The sequence below is a fragment of the Microcaecilia unicolor genome, chromosome 7 (genome assembly GCF_901765095.1).
Source record: "Microcaecilia unicolor chromosome 7, aMicUni1.1, whole genome shotgun sequence".
NCBI lineage: Eukaryota > Metazoa > Chordata > Amphibia > Gymnophiona > Siphonopidae > Microcaecilia > Microcaecilia unicolor.
Genome location: NC_044037.1, coordinates 303,273,378 through 303,293,496, shown reverse-complemented (window position 1 = coordinate 303,293,496; position 20,119 = coordinate 303,273,378). Strand labels below are relative to the sequence as shown.

Below are 20,119 nucleotides of genomic sequence, written 5' to 3'. Positions count from 1 at the left end.
CAAAGTTGTGGGCCTGTTATCGAAAAGATGGTATTCCGGGCAGTGGCGTAGCTACGTGGGGCCAGGGGGCCTGGGCCCCCCATATATTTGGCCCTGGACCCCCTGCCGACAACCCGCTTGACCCCCCCTCCCACCATTGTCGTCACCTATACAACGTGCAGGACGTCATAAACAGAAGGAAGCCTTTTGCGGGAAGAAGAGGACCTCGGCTGGCGGGGGTTGGGGTCCCCTACCAGCAAAGGTAGGTAGGCGGCGGGTTGGCAGCAGAAGGGGGGGGTCGAGAGGGTCGTTGGCAAGGGGGGGCAAAGTTGGTGGTGGCGGCGGTGGCAGGGTCGGCAATGGTGGGGGGGGTCGGCGGTGCCGGGGGGGCTAAAATGTGCCCCCTCACCTCGGGCTCTGGACCCCCCTCCCGCCAAAGTCTGGCTATGCCCCTGATTCTGGGTACCAGCATATCTTACAGTATGCAGTTTAACATTTGCTAATAACTTCACATTTTTAGATCGCAAAGATCTTGACGGTTGATACACTGGAATCGTATCTTTAAGATACCAAGGAACACAGTCTGAGTACAACACTTGATGCATCAGACGTACTCGGGAGTGTCCTGGCAACCAATGCAGAAAGCGAAGGATCAGGGCTACATGTTCAAACCGAGATGTACCTGCTAACAAATCGAACAGGTATTATCTTAGATTTAGACAAACCCAGATCCAAAGCATTGCATAAATCAATATGGGAAATCGCCAAACTTTGTACCACTGACCGTAAATCACATTTTAATTACATCAGTTTCAACCCAGCCAGTAAAGGAAGCTGGAAAAATGCAGATCTAACCACATGCAGTACTTGATCCTGGAGTAATGCCAGGATTGGATCAGCCTGTCCTTTATGACCTGGAGCTTGTTAACACCTCTGTGAGGGTGAAGGTAGGAGAGCTGAGTCTGAGTCACTTCACATGGAGGCGGGGGCTGATGGTAGACATGCAGAGGTCCAGAGGAGAGGGGGCTCCACAGTCCACCTATAGGCTGTGCCTCCTTCCTTTTGAGGCAATCACGGGGCCCCCTGTGGCATGACGGGGGTCCAGGGCCATTGTCCCTGCATGGAGGGAACATCTGTAATAGGAAGCCTGATAGGGGTCTACTTTACTTCATAGAATATTTGTGTAACCAGCACATGTGCGCAGCTGGAACACTGAGAGACTGAGCTGGCCCCCCCCCCCCCCCAGGATCTTCGCCACCGCTGGGCCCCCAGGATCATTGCTGCCGCCACCGGGCCCCTCCCAGGATAATCGTTGTCGCCACTGCCGCCCCCCCGATCGCTACTGCTGTCTCTGTCCTGGCACCCCCCCCCCTCCACTGCCCTACCCTTCTCAATCGCTGCTGTTGCTGCCGCCCGTCCACCTGACGTAACTGTTAAGTACCTTGGCTGGCAAGGATCCCAAGGCCCCGCCAGCAGGAGAGTTCATCCTCCAGCGCTGCTTTTCTTCCTTCTGCCGCGTGGCCTTTCCTCACGACTGCTTTTTCTCTCAGGTTGCGCGTGCATGGCCTGAGGGGACAATCAGTCGCAGGGGAAGGCAGTGCGGCAGACTGTGAAGAAGAGCAGCTGCTGTGTCTGTTCCTCCAGGTTCTCCCCAGCCTCCAAGGGGGGGCCCAGCGCCGGAGTTTTCTCTTTCCTGCTCCTGTCGGGACACGATCACCCGGGTCCTGTTGTCAGGAGTAGGAGAGAGAGAGACCCCAGCACCAGGCCCCCCTTGGAGGCCCAGGCCTGGGAAAATTTGCTCCGCCCCCCCCCCCCCCCTCGGCAGCCCTGGTGCGCAGTGTGCTTTGGTGCAGATCAGCAACGCAGCCGCGCCGGAGAAGAGGACTTTGGCAGGTGGGGGTTGGGGACCCCCAACAAAGGTACCCAACGGTGGCGGGGGAGTGTTGGCAGCTGGGGGGGGGGGGTCGAAGGGGTTGGTGGTGGGGGGGCCAGGGACAAATCTACGGGGGCCCATGCCCCCGTGGCCCCATGTAGCTACGCCCCTGGCCTGCAGTGATTCATTCTCACTGCTTGCGCAGGTGCCGCAGGCTTCCATCTGTCATGTCCCACCCTCGCTGACATCATTGCCTGTTTCCTGTCTGGCAGAACATGGCAAATGGAAGCCTGAGGGGCCAGCACAAGCAGCAAAAATTAATCGCTGCAGGCACCAAGGACACCTGTACCGACACTGGGGAGGGAAGGGGTTCAGAGACCGGAGTGCAGATGCCAGGACGCCACGGAGGAGAGGGGGTAAGAGAGCAGTTTGGCGCTGCAGCTGGGTGTGCCTGAGCCAAGATTGGGTGGCCCGTAGCTACACCACTGAGTGTCGGGCTGTTTCCAGTGACTGGCATTAAATATCCGGATTAGCTTTAGGCAGTTTGAACATAACCGGCTAAGTTAATATTCAGACTTAGCCGGTTATGTTCAAATCGGCCAGAGATATACCATGTTTTCACACAGCCAAATATAGCCACTAAAGTGGGGCTGAAAATCGGCAGCTAGCCAGACATAACACAACCCTTCCGTGGCACGATTCCCTTATGTGGCTATACCACATGAACTTTATCTTACCACAACGTCACTACACCGGAGTCTGCAAACGCCTCTCCGGTACTAAATAAGCCACATTAAACCTACAAATAGGTGGGAAAATGTGGGATACAAATGTAACAAATAAATAAAATATAACCCAATATAACCGGCTGACTGGCGATATTCAACGTGAGATAGCCAGCTATCCCCCACTGGATAGCCGGTTATGAGGCATTTAAACGGCCAGGTGCCGAACCCGGCCGGTTAAATGCTTTTGAGTATCGGGGATAACTATGTGGGATGGCGGGGAGGGAGTTTATTATTCCCTTTTGCCCTACTTACTTCCACTTCTCCTGATCCATCGTCCACCATCTTCTGCTGTGCTGCCATCTCTGGCTTGGCGTGCATGGTCGCAGCATCAAACTTCACCTGTTCCACCTTAGCTGGGGGAAAGAGAAGGAGGCTCACTTTTAATGCCTGGCTTACTATATCAAATCACCAGTTCAGGAAGCCCTGATAGACTTAGTTCAGAAAACACAGACAGACTCGTGAGCAGGTGAAGAGCCACAACTGCCATGCCATAAACCAGTGTAATGTTTGTATATAATACACATGTGTATTACAGGAAAGGGAAGGGATTTACAGTCCATGGGGATTGTCTCGTCCTTCCTGAGTGCTGAGGTACATGATATTTTGAGGCCCCCAGTGATTTGTAAGACAGTAATTCAGGTTTAAGACATGGAAGACCTGATCTCATATTCCGGCTGTAGCTTTCGGAGAGTGGAAGCTTAAAGTGACAGGGCTTAAAACGGACGTGAGTATAGGCTACAGCTGAAATAGGACTATACAGAACGCCCTCTATCTCCATCACTCACCCACTTTGCCAACGCTGTGGGTCTTGCCCAGGCCGACTGATTGATTCTTCACTGTCCATTTCTGGAAGAGCTGTTTGAATACAGCAGACTCTGCCCCATCATTCTCTGTCTCCACATAGGTGGAAGAGGAATAATTTTTGGCCTTAATAAAGTTCTGCAAGGGCAATGATTGGAAGAAACCAACAGTTAGAATGAAGAAGCAGATTAAAAAAAAAAAAAAAACACGGGTCTTTCTCAGGTCAACTTCCTGGTTACTCTCACCTTCTACCCAGGAAGAGCCAAGCCATGATACAGTCAACCCAGGGGAGCCCTAACCATCACCAGATTCCCTTCCAGAGACACCCTCATTGTCACTGTTATTACCTCAGAGCAATGGCTATTGTCACCAGGGATCATCTGAGAAACAGTTGCATTATAAAGAAGATTATCCCAAAATTCCGTCTCCTGGTCAAAAGGAGTCATGTCAAAGCTGCCTCATCACAGAATCACCGCCACCATCAATAAAGGTCATCTTAAGCGTTACCCCCAATATAAACAGGGTGCCTCCAAGAGATGACCCACCATTTATAGGCGTATCTCAAGTTTCCTCCGCTGGCTTAAAAAAAGGGGGGTCATCTTAGGGTGACCCCCAACCATCAGCAGAGTTCATTCAAGAGACATCTCGATCACCAACAGTATCATCCCTGAGCCTCTACCATGGCCAACAGAGTCCATCTCAGAGCAGCCCTCACTGTTAATAAGACTCACCCTCAGAGCTGCTAAGTTACCCAGTTCCAGGAGGGAGACTTTTTGGCCAATCCTGGTTTTGAACTTTTATCCTAAAGCAGTGTGGGAGTTGTAGCTTCTATTCTACCTAGGGTTACCATATGTCGGGATTTACCCGGACATGTCCTCTTTTTGAGGGCATGTCCGGGCAACCAGGCAGGTTTTGCCAGGGCCGTGCCTAAGGTCTCTGGTGCCCCCCTGCAGACTATCGGTTGGCGCCCCCCCCCCCCTGTCCAGCAGAGCAGGAACAGAAGGGAGCAGGCAAGTAAGCTGGACCTCAGGAAAAAATAGCACTGTATGTATCCCTCATTGATAAGTCTCTGACTCTAAAGTTTAGCAATTTCATTAAAGCAAAATGTATTTTCACATATCACATCCTATCCAAGGAGAATGTTTTATATATGTCACCCGTCTGTGGTAAAACTTCACACAGTATCAAAATACCTCTAATATGTAATCGTGCCAGCCGAGGAAACTAACTGTGCTCAGCTCACAAGAGACAGAGTGAACATAAAATAAAACTTCATCCTTAAAAGATAATATCGGATGAATGCATGAAGGTGAATATGAATTCCTGTGAATGGAATCAATTTGATTTACAATAAATCCAGATACTACTCCCTCATATATATAACAAAAAATTATTTAAGTGGAATGGAATTATTTGACTGTACTGGTAAACAGAAAGAAATACTCTATTGAATTCTAATCTCCTTTGCACCAAAGGATATAATTCAGATCAAACATTTATCTCTGATCAACTATCTCAGATCAAATATTTATTTCAGATCAAATATTAAGGTTTCCTTGCTTACAGTCACTTAAATCTACCTAGCCTTTATATAGCTTATAGGATTTAAACACTCTTAAAACTGAAATTCACCCTTTTCTATTCTTCATAAACTTCAAGTAATCCTGAAATATTCAGATCCTTTTCTCACTAGAGAAACTTCAATCGCCACCAATCTCTTTTCACTTATATTTTCTCATTTACCACAATCAGGCACTCTTTTACAACTTCAGTCAACAAACACAGGAAGTCACAGCTGGATGTCTCTCTTGGCAAAGGACAGCTCTCACTCTGTTCACTTCCCAGGCAGATTTCTTAACAGAAGCTGATCATCCAATCAGAGAGCTCTATTTGAATGCAGATTAACATACAGACACTCATGGGAATGTTTAGTGAAAAACACCGGACTAATTTGCATATGATTTAAACAAATCTGAGCATATGACAACCAAGTACAGACTCCCAGCACCTGAATTCTGCAATTAGATTTAAGGCAAATACTTTTAAAACTTATTTTTAGCACTTTTAAAATTTCAGGTTCTCTTTAATTTGAATGCTGTTTCAAGCTCTGAAACTCACCCTGACTGAGGAGCTAGCCCCAAACTGAAGCATAAATAGCAATCTGGTTGTATTCTCATATAACTTGAAGAGTGCCTGCCTGCCTCAATTAATACTGCTCCCTTGCATGAAAAGGGGAGGGCAGCGGAAATAGGAGAATCACAAGTTCAGGTAAAAGATTTTGCAAGTGAGCAGACGGCCCCCTGCGGCGCTTACTGCATCAGCACGGCCCTGGGTTTTGCCAATCTGCCCATTTGTCCAGATTTCTGGACAAACAGGCTGGCTGGTGGGCGGGCCATCCTATATGACGGCCCGCCTGCCAGCCTGCCCGTTTGTCCAGAAATCCAGACAAATGGGCAGATTGCTAGCCTCCCCTCCCCTTACTTACTAGTGCCCTGGTGGTCTAGTGACCTCTTCTGCCTTCGGGGCAGGATGGAGCCCCCTCTTTCCTGCCCAGAGTGCTGCCCTGCATGCTTCCTTCCTGTTGCTGATCCTTGGTGCTGATTCAAAATGGCCGCCGGGAGTTGAAGTGATCTTTTGAGACTTCAACTTTCGGCGGCCATTTTGAATGGGAGCCGAGGATCAGCAACAGGAAGGGTGCATGCAGGGCAGCACTCTGGGCAGGAAAGAGGGGGCTCTTTCCTGCCCCGAAGAGGTCACTAGACCACCAGGGCAGTAGTAAGGTAAGGGGAGAGGGGTGACAAGGAGGGGGGGTGATGGGGTATGTGACAGGGGGGAGGGGAAAATGTGACAGGGGGCAGAGCGAGGGTGTGACAGGGGGTGGGGCGGGGTATGTGTCCTCCTTTTTGGGGGACAAAATATGGTAACCCTAATTCTACCCATTATAATCAGTGCTTTAGGCACATAATGTACCAGGTTAAGGTAGTCCACAATCTAAGACTGGCCCAAAATCTCTCACTTGGAACTGGTTAACTTGGCAGCTTTGCATCCTACAGTCACCCCCTCCTTCAGTAGGAACAGGCCTCATGGTCACTCGTGTTTACCAGGGCTCTGTTCATAGCTTGCTGTCTCTCTTCCTTGGTTGAGTTCTTGCCCTTCCATACGTAGATCTTCTGTCCTCCCTGGTCAAGAATATAGCAATCCTGTGAACCATAAAGAAACATAAGAAGACAAGGTGAGAGATACAGAGATGACGGAGGCGTTACAGAGATTCACAGTCTTTCTTTGGTGTTTCTGGGACATAAGGCCACAGAAGTCCGCCTGCCTCTGTCCTTATGTTCTAACTACTTGAGTTGCTGTCAAAGCCCACTCCGGCCTATCCAAATCAGGACAAAAGTCTGCCCAGCACTGTCCTCACATTCCAAACCAGCCCCATGTTTCTCTTTTCTCTGTCTCTATATAATACACTTGGTTCTGAAGTGATATCCACTGGCAAAATGGTGGGGTGCAGTTGTTTGCATTAGCATACATGCAGCCACTGTGAGCAGTCAGCAGAAGTCAGTGGTGCAGGAGATGCAGGACAGTGCAGGCCAGAAAGAGGTGCAGGGCCACAGGGTCCAGAGGCAGGAAACTGGGAGGCTGCGTAGTTCAGTCAGGGAGAGAAAAATAACATTGTAAATGGAATAGGAGCCTGAAAAGGAGGGGGGGGGGGAGACCTATGGGAACAGGAAGGATGCATGCAGGGCAGCGCTCCGGCCAGGAAAGAGGGGGCTCTTTCCTGCCCCGAAGGCGGAAGAGGTCACTAGACCACCAGGGCAGTAGTAAGTAAGGGGAGGGGAGGCTAGCAATCTGCCCGTTTGTCCGGATTTCTGGACAAATGGGCAGGCTGGCGGGCGGGCCGTCTTATAGGACAGCCCGCCCACCAGCCTGCCCGTTTGTCCAGAAATCCGGACAAATGGGCAGATGGGCAAAACCTGCCTGGTTGCCCGGACATGTCCTCAAAAAGAGGACATGTCCGGGTAAATCCGGACACATGGTAACCCTAGTTGTGATGTTCATTGCCACAGTATTATGAGATCTCTTTCCTCCTTTAATTGAGAGAGTGTTGTGTTTTCCTTCACTTTTCAACTATTGAGCTGTCTCGTATCATTAGTGAAGTAGATCTTAGTGTATGTCTACTAGTGGTTAGAGCACCAGGCTTAACATCCAGAGGTGGCCGGTTCAAACCCCACTGCCACTCCTTGTGATCTTGGGCAAGTCACTTAACCCTCCATTGCCTCAGGTACCAACTTAGATTGTGAGCTCTCCTGGGACAGAGAAACACCCAGTGTACCACTAAAAAAGTGTGAGCAAATTAATAATAATGAGGCAAAACCATGACTGGTTTGCCCAAGCCCCTCCCCCAACAGATATTCATCATATTCCATCTTTTTGTTTCTGGGACTAATTAAAGCCTTTGCACCATCTGGTTCTTTAAGTCCCATGCGTAGAACCCCTCTCCCTGAACTCCCATCCCTTTCAAAGGCAGCTTACCTCATGGTTCAGCAAGTCTTGGGTCAAAGGTCGTACTGCTACTTCCTGGACTACCAGGTTTCCATTGGCATCAGAGACGCTATTTAGAAAGGGATGTTGGGGAAACAGGAAGAAGAAGAAGAAAAGATGAGAACCCAAGACATTAAAAAGAAGATTCAATGACTTCAGGTTGGTCATCCTTGATGACACTCAACAAAATCAGTCATACCCTGAAAAAAGTACAGACATGCATAGGGTTACCATATGGCTCCAGAAAAAAGTCCAGACTGGCTTAATCTGTCCTCCTTTTTCTGGAGCCATATGGTAACCCTAGACATGCAGCTCCCATCATAGGAGCCAACTTTTCAAAATGATTGGAGGTGCTGAATTTATTTATTTTTTTGTACAGGTGGTGCATTCCCCCTCCCTCTCCTCCTGTCCCCCCTCCCCCTTGACCCCCTCCGTCATCCCCCTCCCTCTCCCCCTCATCCCCCCTCCCTCTCCCCCTCTCCTGTCGCCCGCCCTCGTCCCCCCTCCACCCCCCTTCGAGTTCCAGGGCCCCCCTCCCAGTTCCAGGGTCGTCATCCTTCCCTTTCTCCCTCCCTCCCTTCAAGTTCCAGGCCTCCTCCCTCCGAATTTTAAAAGTCATTTATCTTACCTCATCGGGGTTAGGGCTGCAGCAGCAGTAAAAAGCATGCAGGCTCAGCTCGGTGCTCAGTTCAGTTTTCCCTTCTCTCTCTCTCAGCTCTGGCCCCGCCCTTGTGGAAACAGGTAATGAGGGCGGGACCAGAGCTGAGAGAGAGAGAAGGGAAAACTGAACTAAGCACCAAGCCGAGCCTACAGGCTTTTCACCACTGCTGCTGCCCTAACCCCGACGAGGTAAAATTGATGACTTTTAAAATTTGGAGGGAGGAGGGAGGGAGGGAACGAACTTCCGGTGGGTGAACGAACTTCCGGTGGGTGAACTATTGGGGGTGCTCGAGCACCCACAGCACCTACGGAGTCGGCGCCTGTGGCTCCCATCCTTCCTGTTTATGAGTGGAGGAGTAGCCTAATGGTTAGGGCAGCAGACTTTGATCCTGGCGAACTGAGTTCAATTCCCACTGCAGCTCCTTGTGACTCTGGGCAAGTCACTTAACCCTCCATTGCCCCAGGTACAAATAAGTACCAATAAACCGCTTTGAATGTGGTTGGAAAAAACACAGAAAGGCAGTATATCAACTCCATGCACAATCTGAAAGAGTAGCAACGTTCCATGTAGAACCCAAAGAATATCAAGATTCCAGAATCCCAAGGACTGGAAGAGTAGCCTAGTGGTTAGTGCAGTGGACTGTGATCCTGGCGAACTGAGTTCAATTCCCACTGCAGCTCCTTGTGACTCTGGGCAAGTCACTTAACCCTCCATTGCCCCAGGTACAAATAAGTACCAATAAACCGCTTTGAATGTGGTTGGAAAAAACACAGAAAGGCAGTATATCAACTCCATGCACAATCTGAAAGAGTAGCAACGTTCCATGTAGAACCCAAAGAATATCAAGATTCCAGAATCCCAAGGACTGGAAGAGTAGCCTAGTGGTTAGTGCAGCGGACTTTGATCCTGGCGAACTGAGTTCAATTCCCACTGCAGCTCCTTGTGACTCTGGGCAAGTCACTTAACCCTCCATTGCCCCAGGTACAAATAAGTACCAATAAACCGCTTTGAATGTGGTTGGAAAAAACACAGAAAGGCAGTATATCAACTCCATGCACAATCTGAAAGAGTAGCAACGTTCCATGTAGAACCCAAAGAATATCAAGATTCCAGAATCCCAAGGACTGGAAGAGTAGCCTAGTGGTTAGTGCAGTGGACTGTGATCCTGGCGAACTGAGTTCAATTCCCACTGCAGCTCCTTGTGACTCTGGGCAAGTCACTTAACCCTCCATTGCCCCAGGTACAAATAAGTACCAATAAACCGCTTTGAATGTGGTTGGAAAAAACACAGAAAGGCAGTATATCAACTCCATGCACAATCTGAAAGAGTAGCAACGTTCCATGTAGAACCCAAAGAATATCAAGATTCCAGAATCCCAAGGACTGGAAGAGTAGCCTAGTGGTTAGTGCAGTGGACTGTGATCCTGGCGAACTGAGTTCAATTCCCACTGCAGCTCCTTGTGACTCTGGGCAAGTCACTTAACCCTCCATTGCCCCAGGTACAAATAAGTACCAATAAACCGCTTTGAATGTGGTTGGAAAAAACACAGAAAGGCAGTATATCAACTCCATGCACAATCTGAAAGAGTAGCAACGTTCCATGTAGAACCCAAAGAATATCAAGATTCCAGAATCCCAAGGACTGGAAGAGTAGCCTAGTGGTTAGTGCAGTGGACTGTGATCCTGGCGAACTGAGTTCAATTCCCACTGCAGCTCCTTGTGACTCTGGGCAAGTCACTTAACCCTCCATTGCCCCAGGTACAAATAAGTACCAATAAACCGCTTTGAATGTGGTTGGAAAAAACACAGAAAGGCAGTATATCAACTCCATGCACAATCTGAAAGAGTAGCAACGTTCCATGTAGAACCCAAAGAATATCAAGATTCCAGAATCCCAAGGACTGGAAGAGTAGCCTAGTGGTTAGTGCAGTGGACTGTGATCCTGGCGAACTGAGTTCAATTCCCACTGCAGCTCCTTGTGACTCTGGGCAAGTCACTTAACCCTCCATTGCCCCAGGTACAAATAAGTACCAATAAACCGCTTTGAATGTGGTTGGAAAAAACACAGAAAGGCAGTATATCAACTCCATGCACAATCTGAAAGAGTAGCAACGTTCCATGTAGAACCCAAAGAATATCAAGATTCCAGAATCCCAAGGACTGGAAGAGTAGCCTAGTGGTTAGTGCAGTGGACTGTGATCCTGGCGAACTGAGTTCAATTCCCACTGCAGCTCCTTGTGACTCTGGGCAAGTCACTTAACCCTCCATTGCCCCAGGTACAAATAAGTATCAATAAACCGCTTTGAATGTGGTTGGAAAAAACACAGAAAGGCAGTATATCAACTCCATGCACAATCTGAAAGAGTAGCAATGTTCCATGTAGAACCCAAAGAATATCAAGATTCCAGAATCCCAAGGACTGGAAGAGTAGCCTAGTGGTTAGTGCAGTGGACTGTGATCCTGGCGAACTGAGTTCAATTCCCACTGCAGCTCCTTGTGACTCTGGGCAAGTCACTTAACCCTCCATTGCCCCAGGTACAAATAAGTACCAATAAACCGCTTTGAATGTGGTTGGAAAAAACACAGAAAGGCAGTATATCAACTCCATGCACAATCTGAAAGAGTAGCAACGTTCCATGTAGAACCCAAAGAATATCAAGATTCCAGAATCCCAAGGACTGGAAGAGTAGCCTAGTGGTTAGTGCAGTGGACTGTGATCCTGGCGAACTGAGTTCAATTCCCACTGCAGCTCCTTGTGACTCTGGGCAAGTCACTTAACCCTCCATTGCCCCAGGTACAAATAAGTACCAATAAACCGCTTTGAATGTGGTTGGAAAAAACACAGAAAGGCAGTATATCAACTCCATGCACAATCTGAAAGAGTAGCAACGTTCCATGTAGAACCCAAAGAATATCAAGATTCCAGAATCCCAAGGACTGGAAGAGTAGCCTAGTGGTTAGTGCAGTGGACTGTGATCCTGGCGAACTGAGTTCAATTCCCACTGCAGCTCCTTGTGACTCTGGGCAAGTCACTTAACCCTCCATTGCCCCAGGTACAAATAAGTACCAATAAACCGCTTTGAATGTGGTTGGAAAAAACACAGAAAGGCAGTATATCAACTCCATGCACAATCTGAAAGAGTAGCAACGTTCCATGTAGAACCCAAAGAATATCAAGATTCCAGAATCCCAAGGACTGGAAGAGTAGCCTAGTGGTTAGTGCAGTGGACTGTGATCCTGGCGAACTGAGTTCAATTCCCACTGCAGCTCCTTGTGACTCTGGGCAAGTCACTTAACCCTCCATTGCCCCAGGTACAAATAAGTACCAATAAACCGCTTTGAATGTGGTTGGAAAAAACACAGAAAGGCAGTATATCAACTCCATGCACAATCTGAAAGAGTAGCAACGTTCCATGTAGAACCCAAAGAATATCAAGATTCCAGAATCCCAAGGACTGGAAGAGTAGCCTAGTGGTTAGTGCAGTGGACTGTGATCCTGGCGAACTGAGTTCAATTCCCACTGCAGCTCCTTGTGACTCTGGGCAAGTCACTTAACCCTCCATTGCCCCAGGTACAAATAAGTATCAATAAACCGCTTTGAATGTGGTTGGAAAAAACACAGAAAGGCAGTATATCAACTCCATGCACAATCTGAAAGAGTAGCAATGTTCCATGTAGAACCCAAAGAATATCAAGATTCCAGAATCCCAAGGACTGGAAGAGTAGCCTAGTGGTTAGTGCAGTGGACTGTGATCCTGGCGAACTGAGTTCAATTCCCACTGCAGCTCCTTGTGACTCTGGGCAAGTCACTTAACCCTCCATTGCCCCAGGTACAAATAAGTACCAATAAACCGCTTTGAATGTGGTTGGAAAAAACACAGAAAGGCAGTATATCAACTCCATGCACAATCTGAAAGAGTAGCAACGTTCCATGTAGAACCCAAAGAATATCAAGATTCCAGAATCCCAAGGACTGGAAGAGTAGCCTAGTGGTTAGTGCAGTGGACTGTGATCCTGGCGAACTGAGTTCAATTCCCACTGCAGCTCCTTGTGACTCTGGGCAAGTCACTTAACCCTCCATTGCCCCAGGTACAAATAAGTACCAATAAACCGCTTTGAATGTGGTTGGAAAAAACACAGAAAGGCAGTATATCAACTCCATGCACAATCTGAAAGAGTAGCAACGTTCCATGTAGAACCCAAAGAATATCAAGATTCCAGAATCCCAAGGACTGGAAGAGTAGCCTAGTGGTTAGTGCAGTGGACTGTGATCCTGGCGAACTGAGTTCAATTCCCACTGCAGCTCCTTGTGACTCTGGGCAAGTCACTTAACCCTCCATTGCCCCAGGTACAAATAAGTACCAATAAACCGCTTTGAATGTGGTTGGAAAAAACACAGAAAGGCAGTATATCAACTCCATGCACAATCTGAAAGAGTAGCAACGTTCCATGTAGAACCCAAAGAATATCAAGATTCCAGAATCCCAAGGACTGGAAGAGTAGCCTAGTGGTTAGTGCAGTGGACTGTGATCCTGGCGAACTGAGTTCAATTCCCACTGCAGCTCCTTGTGACTCTGGGCAAGTCACTTAACCCTCCATTGCCCCAGGTACAAATAAGTACCAATAAACCGCTTTGAATGTGGTTGGAAAAAACACAGAAAGGCAGTATATCAACTCCATGCACAATCTGAAAGAGTAGCAACGTTCCATGTAGAACCCAAAGAATATCAAGATTCCAGAATCCCAAGGACTGGAAGAGTAGCCTAGTGGTTAGTGCAGTGGACTGTGATCCTGGCGAACTGAGTTCAATTCCCACTGCAGCTCCTTGTGACTCTGGGCAAGTCACTTAACCCTCCATTGCCCCAGGTACAAATAAGTATCAATAAACCGCTTTGAATGTGGTTGGAAAAAACACAGAAAGGCAGTATATCAACTCCATGCACAATCTGAAAGAGTAGCAACGTTCCATGTAGAACCCAAAGAATATCAAGATTCCAGAATCCCAAGGACTGGAAGAGTAGCCTAGTGGTTAGTGCAGTGGACTGTGATCCTGGCGAACTGAGTTCAATTCCCACTGCAGCTCCTTGTGACTCTGGGCAAGTCACTTAACCCTCCATTGCCCCAGGTACAAATAAGTACCAATAAACCGCTTTGAATGTGGTTGGAAAAAACACAGAAAGGCAGTATATCAACTCCATGCACAATCTGAAAGAGTAGCAACGTTCCATGTAGAACCCAAAGAATATCAAGATTCCAGAATCCCAAGGACTGGAAGAGTAGCCTAGTGGTTAGTGCAGTGGACTGTGATCCTGGCGAACTGAGTTCAATTCCCACTGCAGCTCCTTGTGACTCTGGGCAAGTCACTTAACCCTCCATTGCCCCAGGTACAAATAAGTACCAATAAACCGCTTTGAATGTGGTTGGAAAAAACACAGAAAGGCAGTATATCAACTCCATGCACAATCTGAAAGAGTAGCAACGTTCCATGTAGAACCCAAAGAATATCAAGATTCCAGAATCCCAAGGACTGGAAGAGTAGCCTAGTGGTTAGTGCAGTGGACTGTGATCCTGGCGAACTGAGTTCAATTCCCACTGCAGCTCCTTGTGACTCTGGGCAAGTCACTTAACCCTCCATTGCCCCAGGTACAAATAAGTACCAATAAACCGCTTTGAATGTGGTTGGAAAAAACACAGAAAGGCAGTATATCAACTCCATGCACAATCTGAAAGAGTAGCAACGTTCCATGTAGAACCCAAAGAATATCAAGATTCCAGAATCCCAAGGACTGGAAGAGTAGCCTAGTGGTTAGTGCAGTGGACTGTGATCCTGGCGAACTGAGTTCAATTCCCACTGCAGCTCCTTGTGACTCTGGGCAAGTCACTTAACCCTCCATTGCCCCAGGTACAAATAAGTATCAATAAACCGCTTTGAATGTGGTTGGAAAAAACACAGAAAGGCAGTATATCAACTCCATGCACAATCTGAAAGAGTAGCAATGTTCCATGTAGAACCCAAAGAATATCAAGATTCCAGAATCCCAAGGACTGGAAGAGTAGCCTAGTGGTTAGTGCAGTGGACTGTGATCCTGGCGAACTGAGTTCAATTCCCACTGCAGCTCCTTGTGACTCTGGGCAAGTCACTTAACCCTCCATTGCCCCAGGTACAAATAAGTACCAATAAACTGCTTTGAATGTGGTTGGAAAAAACACAGAAAGGCAGTATATCAACTCCATGCACAATCTGAAAGAGTAGCAACGTTCCATGTAGAACCCAAAGAATATCAAGATTCCAGAATCCCAAGGACTGGAAGAGTAGCCTAGTGGTTAGTGCAGTGGACTGTGATCCTGGCGAACTGAGTTCAATTCCCACTGCAGCTCCTTGTGACTCTGGGCAAGTCACTTAACCCTCCATTGCCCCAGGTACAAATAAGTACCAATAAACCGCTTTGAATGTGGTTGGAAAAAACACAGAAAGGCAGTATATCAACTCCATGCACAATCTGAAAGAGTAGCAACGTTCCATGTAGAACCCAAAGAATATCAAGATTCCAGAATCCCAAGGACTGGAAGAGTAGCCTAGTGGTTAGTGCAGCGGACTTTGATCCTGGCGAACTGAGTTCAATTCCCACTGCAGCTCCTTGTGACTCTGGGCAAGTCACTTAACCCTCCATTGCCCCAGGTACAAATAAGTACCAATAAACCGCTTTGAATGTGGTTGGAAAAAACACAGAAAGGCAGTATATCAACTCCATGCACAATCTGAAAGAGTAGCAACGTTCCATGTAGAACCCAAAGAATATCAAGATTCCAGAATCCCAAGGACTGGAAGAGTAGCCTAGTGGTTAGTGCAGTGGACTGTGATCCTGGCGAACTGAGTTCAATTCCCACTGCAGCTCCTTGTGACTCTGGGCAAGTCACTTAACCCTCCATTGCCCCAGGTACAAATAAGTATCAATAAACCGCTTTGAATGTGGTTGGAAAAAACACAGAAAGGCAGTATATCAACTCCATGCACAATCTGAAAGAGTAGCAACGTTCCATGTAGAACCCAAAGAATATCAAGATTCCAGAATCCCAAGGACTGGAAGAGTAGCCTAGTGGTTAGTGCAGTGGACTGTGATCCTGGCGAACTGAGTTCAATTCCCACTGCAGCTCCTTGTGACTCTGGGCAAGTCACTTAACCCTCCATTGCCCCAGGTACAAATAAGTACCAATAAACCGCTTTGAATGTGGTTGGAAAAAACACAGAAAGGCAGTATATCAACTCCATGCACAATCTGAAAGAGTAGCAACGTTCCATGTAGAACCCAAAGAATATCAAGATTCCAGAATCCCAAGGACTGGAAGAGTAGCCTAGTGGTTAGTGCAGTGGACTGTGATCCTGGCGAACTGAGTTCAATTCCCACTGCAGCTCCTTGTGACTCTGGGCAAGTCACTTAACCCTCCATTGCCCCAGGTACAAATAAGTACCAATAAACCGCTTTGAATGTGGTTGGAAAAAACACAGAAAGGCAGTATATCAACTCCATGCACAATCTGAAAGAGTAGCAACGTTCCATGTAGAACCCAAAGAATATCAAGATTCCAGAATCCCAAGGACTGGAAGAGTAGCCTAGTGGTTAGTGCAGTGGACTGTGATCCTGGCGAACTGAGTTCAATTCCCACTGCAGCTCCTTGTGACTCTGGGCAAGTCACTTAACCCTCCATTGCCCCAGGTACAAATAAGTACCAATAAACCGCTTTGAATGTGGTTGGAAAAAACACAGAAAGGCAGTATATCAACTCCATGCACAATCTGAAAGAGTAGCAACGTTCCATGTAGAACCCAAAGAATATCAAGATTCCAGAATCCCAAGGACTGGAAGAGTAGCCTAGTGGTTAGTGCAGTGGACTGTGATCCTGGCGAACTGAGTTCAATTCCCACTGCAGCTCCTTGTGACTCTGGGCAAGTCACTTAACCCTCCATTGCCCCAGGTACAAATAAGTATCAATAAACCGCTTTGAATGTGGTTGGAAAAAACACAGAAAGGCAGTATATCAACTCCATGCACAATCTGAAAGAGTAGCAATGTTCCATGTAGAACCCAAAGAATATCAAGATTCCAGAATCCCAAGGACTGGAAGAGTAGCCTAGTGGTTAGTGCAGTGGACTGTGATCCTGGCGAACTGAGTTCAATTCCCACTGCAGCTCCTTGTGACTCTGGGCAAGTCACTTAACCCTCCATTGCCCCAGGTACAAATAAGTACCAATAAACTGCTTTGAATGTGGTTGGAAAAAACACAGAAAGGCAGTATATCAACTCCATGCACAATCTGAAAGAGTAGCAACGTTCCATGTAGAACCCAAAGAATATCAAGATTCCAGAATCCCAAGGACTGGAAGAGTAGCCTAGTGGTTAGTGCAGTGGACTGTGATCCTGGCGAACTGAGTTCAATTCCCACTGCAGCTCCTTGTGACTCTGGGCAAGTCACTTAACCCTCCATTGCCCCAGGTACAAATAAGTACCAATAAACCGCTTTGAATGTGGTTGGAAAAAACACAGAAAGGCAGTATATCAACTCCATGCACAATCTGAAAGAGTAGCAACGTTCCATGTAGAACCCAAAGAATATCAAGATTCCAGAATCCCAAGGACTGGAAGAGTAGCCTAGTGGTTAGTGCAGTGGACTGTGATCCTGGCGAACTGAGTTCAATTCCCACTGCAGCTCCTTGTGACTCTGGGCAAGTCACTTAACCCTCCATTGCCCCAGGTACAAATAAGTACCAATAAACCGCTTTGAATGTGGTTGGAAAAAACACAGAAAGGCAGTATATCAACTCCATGCACAATCTGAAAGAGTAGCAACGTTCCATGTAGAACCCAAAGAATATCAAGATTCCAGAATCCCAAGGACTGGAAGAGTAGCCTAGTGGTTAGTGCAGTGGACTGTGATCCTGGCGAACTGAGTTCAATTCCCACTGCAGCTCCTTGTGACTCTGGGCAAGTCACTTAACCCTCCATTGCCCCAGGTACAAATAAGTACCAATAAACCGCTTTGAATGTGGTTGGAAAAAACACAGAAAGGCAGTATATCAACTCCATGCACAATCTGAAAGAGTAGCAACGTTCCATGTAGAACCCAAAGAATATCAAGATTCCAGAATCCCAAGGACTGGAAGAGTAGCCTAGTGGTTAGTGCAGTGGACTGTGATCCTGGCGAACTGAGTTCAATTCCCACTGCAGCTCCTTGTGACTCTGGGCAAGTCACTTAACCCTCCATTGCCCCAGGTACAAATAAGTATCAATAAACCGCTTTGAATGTGGTTGGAAAAAACACAGAAAGGCAGTATATCAACTCCATGCACAATCTGAAAGAGTAGCAATGTTCCATGTAGAACCCAAAGAATATCAAGATTCCAGAATCCCAAGGACTGGAAGAGTAGCCTAGTGGTTAGTGCAGTGGACTGTGATCCTGGCGAACTGAGTTCAATTCCCACTGCAGCTCCTTGTGACTCTGGGCAAGTCACTTAACCCTCCATTGCCCCAGGTACAAATAAGTACCAATAAACCGCTTTGAATGTGGTTGGAAAAAACACAGAAAGGCAGTATATCAACTCCATGCACAATCTGAAAGAGTAGCAACGTTCCATGTAGAACCCAAAGAATATCAAGATTCCAGAATCCCAAGGACTGGAAGAGTAGCCTAGTGGTTAGTGCAGTGGACTGTGATCCTGGCGAACTGAGTTCAATTCCCACTGCAGCTCCTTGTGACTCTGGGCAAGTCACTTAACCCTCCATTGCCCCAGGTACAAATAAGTACCAATAAACCGCTTTGAATGTGGTTGGAAAAAACACAGAAAGGCAGTATATCAACTCCATGCACAATCTGAAAGAGTAGCAACGTTCCATGTAGAACCCAAAGAATATCAAGATTCCAGAATCCCAAGGACTGGAAGAGTAGCCTAGTGGTTAGTGCAGTGGACTGTGATCCTGGCGAACTGAGTTCAATTCCCACTGCAGCTCCTTGTGACTCTGGGCAAGTCACTTAACCCTCCATTGCCCCAGGTACAAATAAGTACCAATAAACCGCTTTGAATGTGGTTGGAAAAAACACAGAAAGGCAGTATATCAACTCCATGCACAATCTGAAAGAGTAGCAACGTTCCATGTAGAACCCAAAGAATATCAAGATTCCAGAATCCCAAGGACTGGAAGAGTAGCCTAGTGGTTAGTGCAGTGGACTGTGATCCTGGCGAACTGAGTTCAATTCCCACTGCAGCTCCTTGTGACTCTGGGCAAGTCACTTAACCCTCCATTGCCCCAGGTACAAATAAGTACCAATAAACCGCTTTGAATGTGGTTGGAAAAAACACAGAAAGGCAGTATATCAACTCCATGCACAATCTGAAAGAGTAGCAACGTTCCATGTAGAACCCAAAGAATATCAAGATTCCAGAATCCCAAGGACTGGAAGAGTAGCCTAGTGGTTAGTGCAGTGGACTGTGATCCTGGCGAACTGAGTTCAATTCCCACTGCAGCTCCTTGTGACTCTGGGCAAGTCACTTAACCCTCCATTGCCCCAGGTACAAATAAGTATCAATAAACCGCTTTGAATGTGGTTGGAAAAAACACAGAAAGGCAGTATATCAACTCCATGCACAATCTGAAAGAGTAGCAACGTTCCATGTAGAACCCAAAGAATATCAAGATTCCAGAATCCCAAGGACTGGAAGAGTAGCCTAGTGGTTAGTGCAGTGGACTGTGATCCTGGCGAACTGAGTTCAATTCCCACTGCAGCTCCTTGTGACTCTGGGCAAGTCACTTAACCCTCCATTGCCCCAGGTACAAATAAGTACCAATAAACCGCTTTGAATGTGGTTGGAAAAAACACAGAAAGGCAGTATATCAACTCCATGCACAATCTGAAAGAGTAGCAACGTTCCATGTAGAACCCAAAGAATATCAAGATTCCAGAATCCCAAGGACTGGAAGAGTAGCCTAGTGGTTAGTGCAGTGGACTGTGATCCTGGCGAACTGAGTTCAATTCCCACTGCAGCTCCTTGTGACTCTGGGCAAGTCACTTAACCCTCCATTGCCCCAGGTACAAATAAGTACCAATAAACCGCTTTGAATGTGGTTGGAAAAAAACACAGAAAGGCAGTATATCAACTCCATGCACAATCTGAAAGAGTAGCAACGTTCCATGTAGAACCCAAAGAATATCAAGATTCCAGAATCCCAAGGACTGGAAGAGTAGCCTAGTGGTTAGTGCAGTGGACTGTGATCCTGGCGAACTGAGTTCAATTCCCACTGCAGCTCCTTGTGACTCTGGGCAAGTCACTTAACCCTCCATTGCCCCAGGTACAAATAAGTATCAATAAACCGCTTTGAATGTGGTTGGAAAAAACACAGAAAGGCAGTATATCAACTCCATGCACAATCTGAAAGAGTAGCAACGTTCCATGTAGAACCCAAAGAATATCAAGATTCCAGAATC

General features: G+C 47.3%; 1 protein-coding gene across 5 annotated transcripts in view; it reads right to left on the bottom strand.

Annotated features, from left to right (window-relative positions):
* The window catches only part of VIL1 (villin 1), a 124,640-nt gene that overhangs the window by 43,021 nt on the left and 61,500 nt on the right, over positions 1-20,119 (bottom strand). For all 5 annotated transcript variants that reach the window (XM_030209556.1, XM_030209558.1, XM_030209557.1 and 2 more), the window contains exons 8-11: positions 7,972-8,050; positions 6,543-6,641; positions 3,426-3,579; positions 2,893-2,993 (exon numbers count right to left, since the gene is read on the bottom strand). In XM_030209556.1, coding sequence (XP_030065416.1) covers positions 2,893-2,993; positions 3,426-3,579; positions 6,543-6,641; positions 7,972-8,050 — 433 coding nt within the window. The remainder of the gene's footprint in view (positions 1-2,892; positions 2,994-3,425; positions 3,580-6,542; positions 6,642-7,971; positions 8,051-20,119) is intronic.